The sequence below is a fragment of the Poecilia latipinna genome, unplaced genomic scaffold (assembly GCF_001443285.1).
Source record: "Poecilia latipinna isolate Pla-1442-1.1 unplaced genomic scaffold, P_latipinna-1.0 Scaffold465, whole genome shotgun sequence".
Classification (NCBI taxonomy): domain Eukaryota; kingdom Metazoa; phylum Chordata; class Actinopteri; order Cyprinodontiformes; family Poeciliidae; genus Poecilia; species Poecilia latipinna.
The window spans coordinates 217,089-229,738 of NW_015113081.1; the positions used below are offsets into that span (position 1 = coordinate 217,089).

General features: G+C 39.2%; 1 protein-coding gene across 1 annotated transcript in view; it reads left to right on the forward strand.

The window, feature by feature from the left end:
• uvrag (UV radiation resistance associated gene) overlaps nucleotides 1-12,650 on the forward strand; it is a 115,972-nt gene that overhangs the window by 6,794 nt on the left and 96,528 nt on the right. Inside the window, exons 3-6 of the mRNA XM_015039206.1 lie at nucleotides 612-646; nucleotides 933-1,094; nucleotides 3,846-3,920; nucleotides 4,054-4,139. Coding sequence (XP_014894692.1) covers nucleotides 612-646; nucleotides 933-1,094; nucleotides 3,846-3,920; nucleotides 4,054-4,139 — 358 coding nt within the window. The remainder of the gene's footprint in view (nucleotides 1-611; nucleotides 647-932; nucleotides 1,095-3,845; nucleotides 3,921-4,053; nucleotides 4,140-12,650) is intronic.

Consider the following 12,650-nt stretch of genomic DNA (forward strand, 5'->3'; position numbering starts at 1 on the left):
AGCGGTCCACCATATTTTTGTATTAAAACTTGTTAAGCAGACAGGAAATGTAAACATATTACTGGGCAATTATATGTTACAGGAAAACATCGCCAGTGAAACGCTATTTAAACCCACAACTAGTCTTAAAAACATGTCAAAAAAGAGGCTGGAAAAGTGGCGATTTCGCCTGCTTGTGTTTGGCAAAAGAGGCTTTTGATTACCTGAAGCTGCTCCACACACAAACCTTATATCCAAAGTCTTTGAAGAAAACTTTTCTCTATACGGTAAGATTGAATCCAGCACACATTCCAAAGGCATTGCTAAGAAAGGAGATGGTGCATTTCCTTGTCTGCACACTGAGTCCGTTGAGAAACAATGTGTGAGATTACGCTGATGTCTTCTAAATACAAAGAAAAATTAGCTAAACTAAAATCGGGATGGTAATATTACCAAGTGAAAAACCATGTCAAGGTAATTTTGCAGGATTGAAAAGTAGAAGTAGATGTATAATTATATGGATAAGGATTTTTACATTTTTAAAAAAATGTTTTTCGGGTTTATCATTGGGATTCTCACACACGCGACCTGTATTTAATGTGCATTTATTCACTGGGTATTTCTCTTTCCAGATTTTTACAAGAGTGAAGTCATTCGAGACTCACTGGTGAGTACACTTGACCTTCGTTTCCGTCTGCTGTCCTCGGTTGGAGATGTTAGTTCATTTCGTTTGGCACAGCAAAGAAAGAACACATTCTCACCAGCAGCATTGCCTCCTAATAACCGTCTCTCACTCACTGTGTCTAAAACGTTTGTAAAGATTTAACTCGGCTTTTCTCAAAAATGTGCTCCCGTTCATGTCTTTCTTTTAATCATGAAACCTCAATCAGCCCGTTTGTTCTGACTCTCGTTGTGTCGGCCAGATTTCAGCTGTGCGTTTTTGTGTGTTCCAGAACCCGACCTGGCGAAGCTTGGACTTTGGTATGCTCCCGGACCTCCTGGATACTTCAGTGTCTTGCTTTGTGGTTCGGATTTGGGGAGGGCAGCAGGAGCAGTACCAGCTCCTCATTGAGTGGAAGGTCAACTTGGACGGCCTGAGATACACAGGGCAACAGGTGAGCCACCCGTTTACAACAACATGGGTTCACTAAGGAGCTGTGTCCTCTTTGGTAGAACAACAAGGAGCCGTTTTCACACATTTAGAAATGCTGCTCTCACTAAGACACCCTGGTTCAATGCGCCAACTAAGTGCAGGTGCTTCATTTTAAATTATAAAGATGAATTTTAAAAAATTAATTCACCATTAGTGCATACAAAACAAACATTACAGACTAATAAACGGAGGCATTGATCTACAAATTACCACTTAGATAAGAGAGCGAACAACAGAAAATGAATAAGAATAATAAAAAAAAAACAAATAAAGGTTATATTTTGTTTTAGTCTTTATCTTAAATCTGTGTGTTTAGGACAAGACAAACATAAAATACAGAACATAACCAAGTGATGTCACAACACAAATTAAATCTTCAGAGTTATTTTGTGATTAATTGCCATTTTCTTTCTTTAATTAATCCAGGGAAAAAACATGTGCTGTTGCATAAATCAGTAAATAAATTAAGAAAGCTAAAAAACATAAAGATAATTATAAAAATGACAACCACATATTTTGCTAGCATTGTATTTGATAAGCATGAAGCCATAAAACGTTGGTATAATGTTTGTTTTCATTCCATCTAAGTACTATCACTCTTTGCAACTATATCTGCTGGATAAAAAACACAAAATCTTACCAAGTATTTTTTGTCTTGTTTTTACTGTAAATAGCTTAGTTCACTTTAAATGAGACATAAGTAACTTTAAATGTAACTTTTCAGCAAGATGTATAAATTTGCTTGAAGTCAATAATCCTTGAATATGTCTTAAAAAAAGTACAATTTCCATTAGCAGATTCTTTTTCTCAAGACTTCCCCCCCCCTGTTTTTAAGTAAAAAAACCACCTCATCCTGGCGCAAAACCGTATGATCGGAACATACATCCACACGTACGGTGTGTTTCCATTTATCAAATTTATTTTTGTAATTACATTTCATACAATTATGTGGCCAGTGGAGATGCAGCTACTCTTCCATAAAGGCCAGATTAGTAGAGGATGTTTCTGATGGTTGATATTTTGTTTAGTCCAGCGCTGCTACTTTATGCCTGTTGGCATCTTCTCTGATTAGTCCCAGTCTATTTGGACGACCTTGTCTTATTTGTGTCGTACTATTTACATTTCTAGATGATGGATTGAAAAGTTCTGAAAGTGCTGTTCAAAATGTGGCCCTTTTTTTTTTTTTACCTAAACTTCCTTTATTTGGGGGCATCAGAGTAAGAGGCTGAATATAAAAGCACTTGATACAAAACAAATGTCGATTCCACATGCAATTATTTTTTGTTTCTCTTCTGTTATGCTCGATTTTCTGTTGGACTGACCTATAAAATTACAAACACCATGTGTAAAACAACATAATTTATTACTTTCAGTTGTGAATTTGACCTAAAATCCAGTAAGATAATGAGAAATATATGTGTAGTTTCATGGTGTACTTAATAGTGAGCCACCCTTTCTTTATCACAGACGTATAGATTTGAAATATTTACAAGCTAAATACATACATCTGTAGAAGTCGTTCATCTTTGCACAGATGTGCAGCTTACCGGCCGTTCTGGCTTCAAACGATGTTCCTCTTTTCTCTCCGCCCCAGAGGACGGAAAGTCAAGGATTTCCAAGTGCGTATCTGTTTTTTTTTTTTTTTTTTTATTACTCCAAAGCAAGGCGGTGCTCCGCTGCTGCTTCTGGATCTTCTTAAAATCTTATTTTTCCTCTACATTGAAAAATTGTAACCTCGTCCACCAAAGTTGAACCGTTAACACGTGTTGAATCCGAAGGCGACCCGCTTTCACTGTCGGTAATTCTGAAAAGCGTTCCTAACCCCTCCGCCCCCCCGCGGGACGGTGTCTGTTTTTAATGCTGAGCCGTCTGCGGATATTTGTACCTTCTCTCAAGATATATTAGACGGTCACGATCTCGACCGCTCCTCAGATATCGAGTTTAAATTACGTGCAGATTGTTGCGTTGCGTTTTAATCTGCACCGTATGTAAGGCCTTGTCATTCTACTATTGGTATTATTGTTGTTTTTGTCGGAGGCGGGGTTGTAAATCCTTACAGTAAATCCCACATTCCTTTCAGATTCTCGAGCACTGTAAACCCGCGCCGTAGTAAATCCCACATCTCTGCATTCCTTTTTCATTTTATGCTGCGGTAAATCTAATCCTTCCTACATGTGAACAAGATAATGTAAGCTTTTATTCTAAACTTGAGGGAAGTTAGAATGATGAATGTTTTAGAAAGTAAAAAAAAAAAAAAAAAAAATTGTATTCCTGTAAATTACATTTACAATATAGAAAAAAAACCTCTTAATTTTCTGTTCCCCTTCCAGACATTTCAAATCAGTGCAGAAGTCATCAATCACAATGTTTTGGTGCTTTGGTGCATTGTTTGATCTTCTGCGTTAAGCACCACGCATAAAAGTTTAATGAGGGACGTGATGGATTTTGTAAGTCGGCGGGATATTTCTAAAATTCCAATGGAGAAAATCACTTTGGTGTCTGTCTTGAGTTTTGCACATTGAATGGGGGGGAATTCAGTCTTCAAGCACTTTCAGAACAAACCCTATGGTTTTGCCATTCCTTCTCAGTGGGACCGTATTCCAAGCTCATAAACAGATAACTCAGTTTCATGCACATCCAGATGTCTGTTGCACTTTGTTCTCTCCGACCCGGTCCCCATATTCATCCTCTTACCCCCTCGCTTTGCCCACAGATTCGATCCAGATACCCAAATGAGATCATATTTGGGCTGAATGATGGCTACTATGCAGCTGACTTTGATCACAAGGTAAAACCTTTTTTTCAAATTTTTTTTTTTTTTTTTTTTTTTTTTGAAGATTTTGCACAATTATGAAACGGTTGATCCCCCAATGTCATTAGTTATATTTGGACGTCGGCATTAAACACGTGACTCGTTTCAGGATTCGTCGGAGCGGAAGAATTACAGTCTGCTTCAGGTCGACCAGAGTTCAGTCAGGAACTCCTACAGCTTTTTTTCTTTGCTCAGGTAAGGGTCCCGCCACGCTGTAGAGTCAAAGACAGTCCAGGATGTTGTGATGGTTTTTTTTTTTTTTTTTCTTTCTGATCTTTGAGGCCTAAAATGACTTTTTTTATGTTTTAATTTTGCTATGACATGATCACACAAAAAAAGTAAAAATTCTTGCTGGACTTTTGCTGTGACCTGCTGCGTAGACGTGAACAATTGTTGGATAATGCTGAGTTATCCCAGTTGTTTTGAGAAGCTGTGTTTTTCTGTTTTCATTTTTGGTTTAGTCCTCTTTCTTTATTATTTTATTTTGTCCTTCATTTCTTCTACGACTTGGATTAGTTGCAGCCCCAAAATGGGCTCATAGTTTGCTGTTGCTGTCATGTAGTAATTACAAAAGTAGCTTACTCAGACTGGTACATCATTTTACTTTCAAAGTGGAAAATCTCAATAAAAATATTTTGGTTAAAAGAAAAAAGAACTAACAACAAAAAAACAAAAGCTGCACATGATCTTCCCAAAGAAGACAAAGTTAATATTTAAAGTGGAAATAAAATTCTCTAGTGCTTTCTTGAAACGACGCCCTTAATTCAAATAAAGTTACATCCTGAGGAGTTGTCAGAAGTGCAAAAGAAGAATCCTACATTGCTCGGTCATGTTAACATGATTCAAGAAAGGGTTTTTACCAAAAACAAGGCAAATGTTTAGCATTACTCATGCTTTCATCTTGCAGGTTTGGCTTTCAGGAAACTTTGTGAAACAGGAAGTTAAATTGGAAGGGGGCAAAATTCTGCTGAGTTACAGTGATTGGTCGGAAAAGGAGGAAATACAGAAAACATTAAGATGATTGGTCAGATTTAATGAATAGTTGCAATGACTGGTGAAAATGGCAAGTCGGAGCAGATTTGCATTAATAGTTGTGATTGCAGCTTCTGCAACCTTTACAAACCAAAGAGCCGTTTTTGTCCTCAGTCCAGCTAAATAAAACTTCAGAGCCACAGATCGATCTGTTATAGGAAATTTGTGGTCATATTTTAAGAAACTCCACTTGATTTCTGGTTTTACGTTTTGAAACAAAGAAATCATAAAATGTTAATAAAAAAAATAGGATTCTTCTGTGGAAAGTGTATTTTTCTGGAAAATAATCTAAAAAAAAAAAAAACAACAACCAAGTATTTAGTTGCCAATGCACTGATGAGGAAAAAATAAATAAATACTACTTCCACTTGTCATTCTGATTTAGAAATGTATTCCATGCAAAAAAGCTCTAACGAGTCTGTCTAAAAAAATAAAGTAAAATAAAAATATTTAAGTTTGTTACAGCTAAATTATTTTAAAAGCATTGTCGCTTCCGCATGTTTTTTATTTTGTTTTTTTTTTTTTTTGCCAAATTATTAGAAGACATCAGGCACACTTTTAATTTAAATGGAATACATGATCCAATTTCCGCATTGTGCGACTTTAAACAAAGAATCTACTAAAGGCGTTTTCTTCTTTTGGGTAAAGCTGGATCCTTTATCTGTTTGCTCTTCTCATTTGAAGCCACTGAACTTTCTTCCTGTAGCTCTACTTTTTGTGTGTTAGAATATTTCCACCCACCAGATGGCGCCATATGGACAGCTAACAATAGCAAGCTCTGATGAATGAAACTGTCTCATCTTTAACCTGATATGAGATGACAGGGCCTGCAATTTACATCATGTTTACTGGGCAAAACGGGGGGGAAAAATGTCAGATTTTAACCACCTTATGCGTATCCTGGCACCAAAAACAGGGTGGAGGTATTTAGAAAACGTTACCTTAAAGCCACCTCTGTACACCGCAGAGACAAGTTGCTGCTTACGAGAAGGGGGAACCCTGTTTCTGTCGTTAAGGACGCGAGCCAAAAGGAAATCCTAGGATTTGTTGACAAACACAGGTTTGTTGCTCCACAGCTATATTTAAACGTGGTAACATGTAAATGCTACCTTCTTAATTCCCAAGGGCTTCCTCCCCCCTCCTCCTCCCCCCCGTCAAGGGAAACCCTCTGTTAGCCCGAGTCCGATCTTATAACAGCATAATCGCATCCAGTTTGCCCATGGAAATGTATATCTGGATGGTTTTATTTAGACACTCGTAAAATAGGATCAGGATCCTGTCATTAGGAGAGCTGTGACATTTCCACTAACATTTTCCCTCTTTGGGGGGGAGTCGGATATGCATCACAGAACTTTATAGTATCGAGGAAAAAAGGAATTATGCCAAAGCCTGGTGAACCTTCGCAGCGCTCCTTTATTACTGAAGTGGTCACGGTTTATGTTTATATCAGCCGAGACCGTTGCCTCCAGAGGAGCTCACAGAAGAGGAGAAGAAAAAAAAAATCCCAGTTTGAGTCATAACTTCTCTGACCTGTGCTCTTAAGTTTTCTATTATTACAGCCTTCATCCACATCCTCTTCCTTGTATCCATGCCCTGTGGGACTCTACAGAGTTTAACGCGCTCACACAGAACTCCCTCTGCCTGCTGCTCCTCACACTCCCCTCCGCTAAACCCACCCCGTCACAGGTTTCTCTTGGCTTAATGTATTCTCATACACATGGGCTTTCATTATGTACAGTAGAATGATTAATTAGATGTTGTACACTCCAGCAGGGACTCACCTCCGACCCCGTCGCCTGAGATGCAAAACTGTAGGTTTTTAGTTTCTGACCCTCATTTTTCAAACGGCATTAACCTTCCGTACGCTGATGTGCTGCTTGTGGATACATGCGGAGTTTTCTGGAAGTATTCAGACTCTTGGAAATTATTTTTCACACATTTTCACGCTGCAACTACAAACTTTAAAGGGGCAGTCTTATGTAAAATATATATATATTTTTTTTAGCTTTACATGGTGTTATGTTATTCCCTCATCAAAAACATACCTGGAGTGTTGCCTTGATTCTCTCATGCATGTTTGAGCAATTCTTGAATCTCCCGCGGCAACATGCTTGGTGGCGGCACATTCGAGGACTCTGCAATTTCTAAGCTTTCAAGCGACTCCCATATTCAGCTCCTTCAGACTAGCCAGCAGAAGTTAGCAGACAACCAGTGAAACTGCTGAGCTCGTTATGCAAGCTTTGCATTGCTAAAGGGTGAATAGATGTGTAATGTTGTGATGACTTCCTGAAGGTGGGGTGTTGGAAAGGGCAGGAGTTTTTTTCTTTTTTTAAAGAGACAGAGGCTCAATTTCAAGGTGTGATATTACAAAACATATTAAAAGATTCTCAGTTGAAGTTGGGTCTAGGCTTTTGACTGGTCCACACTAGGAAAAATATACATTGGTTTTAATTTGGGGTGCAACAGCAAATCATCCGGTTAATTAATTGGCCTCTGTTTTCTTAGTGTGTGGTGATCGATTATTGGCTGATACTTACATGGGAAACTGACGTTATTTGCCTCCACAAACGTCTGAAATACGGTCAACAATAGTTCCCCACTTTGGCCAACTTAGCAACTGTGTCGCTATAATTAGACGAATTAAGATGTACTGGCCAAAATCCAATACATAATCTGTAGATTATGCTCTTATTGGTGATCGGCCAGGAAACTGCAATCAGTGCAATTGTTAAAATGCGATTTTTATGAGGATAAAAAAATTTCAACTACGACTCGTTTTTCTCTACCACAATTGTTCTGTCATATTAAGTAGATTGAAGTTTTGTGGTTGTGAAGTGATAAAATGTGAATTATGCTCCACATTACTTTCCACTTGATGTGTGATGTGGGTGGGATTCAACTATTCCTTGAAGTGGGATGAAGAATTATGTGAACATCTGACAATATATATATATATTTCCCCCTCATCCACACTGCCTGTATCTTTCTCAAACCCTCTGAGAACAGTGGCGTTTTTCCGCCTTGACAACTTCATCGTCAGATTTGGCTCCGTGTCCAAGAGCAAATACATCTTTCTCAGAACTGACCGTTAACAGAGAACATTATAAGCCCACTTCAGCGAAAAAGAAAAATGTCAGTCATTTGTCAGCGGACTCGGCCCGCTTTTCAGCGTGGACCCACTTGTTGACATCCTTCGCTCGCGTGAATAAACGCGGCGATGTGGGCTCGCGAGCACAACTCGTCTCAGATGGCGAGATGAAGAGGAGAGCGTCCGTATCATCAATCAGCCGGCTTTTTGTCTCCCTCGCACAGGCTGAGGTGAAGGGCAGACTGCGTCCTACGCAGAGACGGGCCCCTGTGTGGGTAGAGTGAAAAAAACCCCAAAGTAGACGGTGACGAAGATGATCCAGCTGCTCAACAAAGCACTTCTTCCCTCCCCCTCCCTTTTAGCATCGCTTGATGTTCCACAGTAAGAGAGGGAGGGCTGGTGAAAGACATTATTGGCCCACATCATCCAGCTGCATATTTGACTGGTTGAATATTAACAAGGCGGCTTGACAGTTGGGAACTGTTTCAGCTTAAAACATCTCAGACGTCGTCGTCTGCCTGCGTTAATGGCAGACTAAAGTGCCTTTCGAGTGGAAATCCTTGAGTGATACTCACAGCTCTTTGAAGGTTAAGTGTTATGTACTCACTCTGAGACACTGAGTAGTCTTTCGAATGACAACAAAACCCGTGTGCATGCTCTGTATTAAAACACCGGCTCCGGGGACACATGGGAAACATCATTCTTGAGGTACAACTTATACGGTTCAGTGCAGTGCCTCAAACTCCTGGACCCGTACAGGGGGAGAGACTTTCTTTTCTTCTCCTGTGATTAAATCCACATGCACTCTGTGCTGCCCCACTCGCTATCCACCGTCTGAAGTATGCATTTATGTACAGTATGTGTCCACAGAAGCAGTGTGCAGTAATGACGATGCGCTATGGGAGGTCCCGTGCCTCCCGGGACTGATGAAGGGATAATGTTTTCCTTCACACAGGACCGCTCGTCTGCTTGGATGGATGATCGGCGCTGTGGGATGCTGTTAAGGTTCTCCCTTAATAGGGCAGCTGGATCTGAGTCTGTGGATGACCGTAGGGGTCTCAGCAGGCACCAAGCTGACTGGATGAGCTTAAAACTGTTGCAGCAATTTGGAGATTCCCGTTTTCATTTCAGAAGACTTCCGAAATAAACTTCCGAGATCACACATTTAGTCATGTGGTCATCTGTGTTTTACTCCTAAAACGACCTGAATGCAAAACGTCTTTGACAGTTACATTTTTTCTTCAATATTTATTTTTTTTTTTTTACATGCAGCTAGTGACATAATTACTGCTTTGGAATAAAACAAATCATGTCCTGCGAATTCGTAGATTTGTCTAAGCTATTATTGTGTAAGATTATGGCCTTCACTTACCAAGCCTGCCAGACCTTGTAGTGTATTGAATTGGGATGGTAGTTGTGTCTATAGCCGATTGCAAATCTGCAGCTTTACAGATAAAAAGTGCTCCTCAAGGATGAGTGTTGGGAGCCATTTTTTTCCTTCTTTTTTTTTCTGGTTGGTTTGGATGCAACAGTCAACTTTATATAGGGTGATGGGTGTTTCCCTGGAAGAACAAACAATTAAAATAAAACAGGAAAAAACACCCGATGCATCATAAAGTTTAATAAAGCATGAAAATATGAGACATAATCACATCAGAGTGAAAAACCATGAAAAAGACAAATGTTGGGTTAGAAATATGGATGATTTATTATTTTTAAGACGTCCAGATTAGGTGTCTTTAAATGATGTTTGATTAATGCAGAGGTTCCCAAACTGTGGGGCGCGCCCCCTAGGGGGGTGCCGTGTCATTGCAGGGGGGGCGCGGGAAGCCGTCTGGATGAAAAAAAAACAAAAAAACATGAACACTGTATGCGCTGGGTTTTTACCTTAGAATGGCCAACTCTCTGTTATTCCTGTCAGTTTGATACAGTAGAGGCTTCCACACTTCCCATATTTGTGTCCTCTGTCACTTTTATCAGCAGTTAAAACTGTTTAATCCGTTGTTAATATGTTGTAACCTGTTTTTCCGAACCGCCTTTAAACGCAACATGAGTGCTACGCCGCTCGCACTGGGTTTCCACCTGTGAAGGAGACCTGCTGCTGCTGTGCGGAGCTACGTAGGTTTGTGTTAGAATCACGGCAGCAAACCAGCAAAACGCAAAGAACTTTTCACAGTTTTTCCCTCCAAACTAACCGACTGAGTTGAGTAAAGCTGTTGGATGCAGGTAAAGTTAGCTAAAAGATGGCTAGCTAACATCAATACAAAACCTTAAGCTTAACAAGTACCTTGTAGGCTACCGATGTTGGTGTCTATTTTCAGACACCAACATATGAAAATGTTGGTGTCTGAACATTTTCAGACACCAACTGAAAATGTTCAGTTGACTTTTTTGCCCCCAAAAAAGTCGATGCCCCCCCACACCCCCCGACACACACGCGTTGTTTCAACCTGACAGCCATTTGTAATCCATAGGGGGGGCACAGAAAATGTTTGGAAACCACTGGGGGGGCACAGAAGAAAAAGTTTGGGAACCACTGGGTTAATGTAACTTTCAAGGTCTGGGGAAAATTGAAGAGTCTTGTTTATACTTGAGGTGCAACACGGCTCAGGACTTTTTTGAGCAATTTCTGGAAACGGCATCAAGGCAGCAAATGTTTAGTTTCATTTTTTTTCTTTGCAATTTTTAGATATTTGAAACAATTTATACAGTGTCTGTGTGTGTCACACACACACACACACACAAGTCAGTGTGTGTGTGATTACTGACGCACAAATCAGTAATCAAATCAGTAATCTATAATTTCTGTATTTTATTGTTTGGTGTTATAGTGATTTATTTTAAGGATTAGGTTTGTCCAATCCTTGTATTTATGTGACATTTTTGCTGTTCATCTTGACCATGAGTCAGTGGTAGAGAAGGACGTTTATCATGATCATTTCTTATCAAGATCAGAGTTTTGATTTATTGCTTTCACAATAAATTCCAATTAGTAATGTTTAACTTCCACCCAAACTGCACGTTGTCAGAATTACTAGAGTATCAATACATTTCAACAAATTTGAAAATATGATTAAATGCAGTTACTGTGTTCAGTTCTGTTGTCCTAAAGAACCGTATTATCAATAGGAATGATCTTCATGATCAGTGTTGGTGTTTGGGGGGGCTTTGTTTGCTGTGTCATGCAATCACAACCTTACAGTTACCTAAAAAAGAAATATTAAGAAGCTCTTACCACGACTTTTATAGTCATCACAACAGTACTGCAAATTATCTTGATCAAACTCTAAGTGCATATCACTCACTCCTACTCACTGGCAGAAGATAAGTTGCACCTGAGTCTTAATGGTTTAATATCACGTAAAAAAAAAACTGACAGTAACTTTGATCATCTATTCGGTATGTTTTGAATGTAGAAGATTTCCATACACTGCTCATCATGCATTCTTATAATTATCTTGAATTGCCTCAGTGATTGAACCCTTTCTGACCCTTTTGAGACTTGACTTGGTTTCTTCTGAGTCTCTTCTTCTGAAGTTTGCGTCTTTGTTGTTCTGTAAACATGGCTTTTAGCAAGTTAGGGGAGCCCAAGCCGTCAGCTTGGAGGAACGCCAAAGGCCTGTCAAAGAAACGCCTCTCCAGCCATCTTATCTTCCATTCCGTGTAGATGGAGACAATGGTGAGGTGATGTGGTTAAATGTGTTGACATTCTTCTATGATGGGATTTAAGATGGAATTCACAAGTGTTGTTGGATTTGATTAGGTGTTGTTTTGTTCCCGGTTGAGATGTTAAGGTGGGCGTTGCTTTGTTGTTTTGAATTGGTTAATCGATGGCCCTGTTCACCCACGACTGTTTGGACGGTGGTGGCCTGAAATTAATTCGCGGGAGTCAACAGTGTGTAGAGTTTTCTACTTTTGAAGAGGATGCTTTGAGAAACATGCAGGGCAGGAATTAGTAAAAGTTCGGATAAGAGCACCATTCTTCATGAGCAATAATATCCTTGTGTGTTGACAAAGCTGTTATGTGACTCTAAATTTTAATGGATTTTATGGAACATAAAGCCCTGCCACATGCTTAAATGCTTGAATAGTGTAAGTCAACTGTTGCTGTGTTTCCATTGACCACATCACTGCGCAATTTGTCATTTTGAAAATAAATTTGTTTAATGGAAAAAAAAAATTGATTAAAAAGTTGAGATTTCCATGTATTTTTTTGGCTGCATCAAAATTGATTTATTTTACAAACGATGAAATGGAAACATTTTTCACATTATGAGTCACATAATCAACAACCGGATGTTACTTCTGGCAGAAACCACAAAGAAAACGACGACATCAAGTGGTGGTATTTTTTAATCTCATCATGTGAACAAGCTTGTTCACGTGTGATTTTAATTGTTTACTTAATGTGAACACTGAAATCCAAAATGTTTTTTCGACATTAGTGGAACATTGTCAAAGTTTTGCACACATTTGTCATGGAAAGGCAGTTTGTGTCAGGAAGTGGGATATTACTTTTCATGGGTTTTTTTTCTCCATTTTTCTTTTAAATAATCTACTGACCGTCCTGGAATCTAATTTCAATA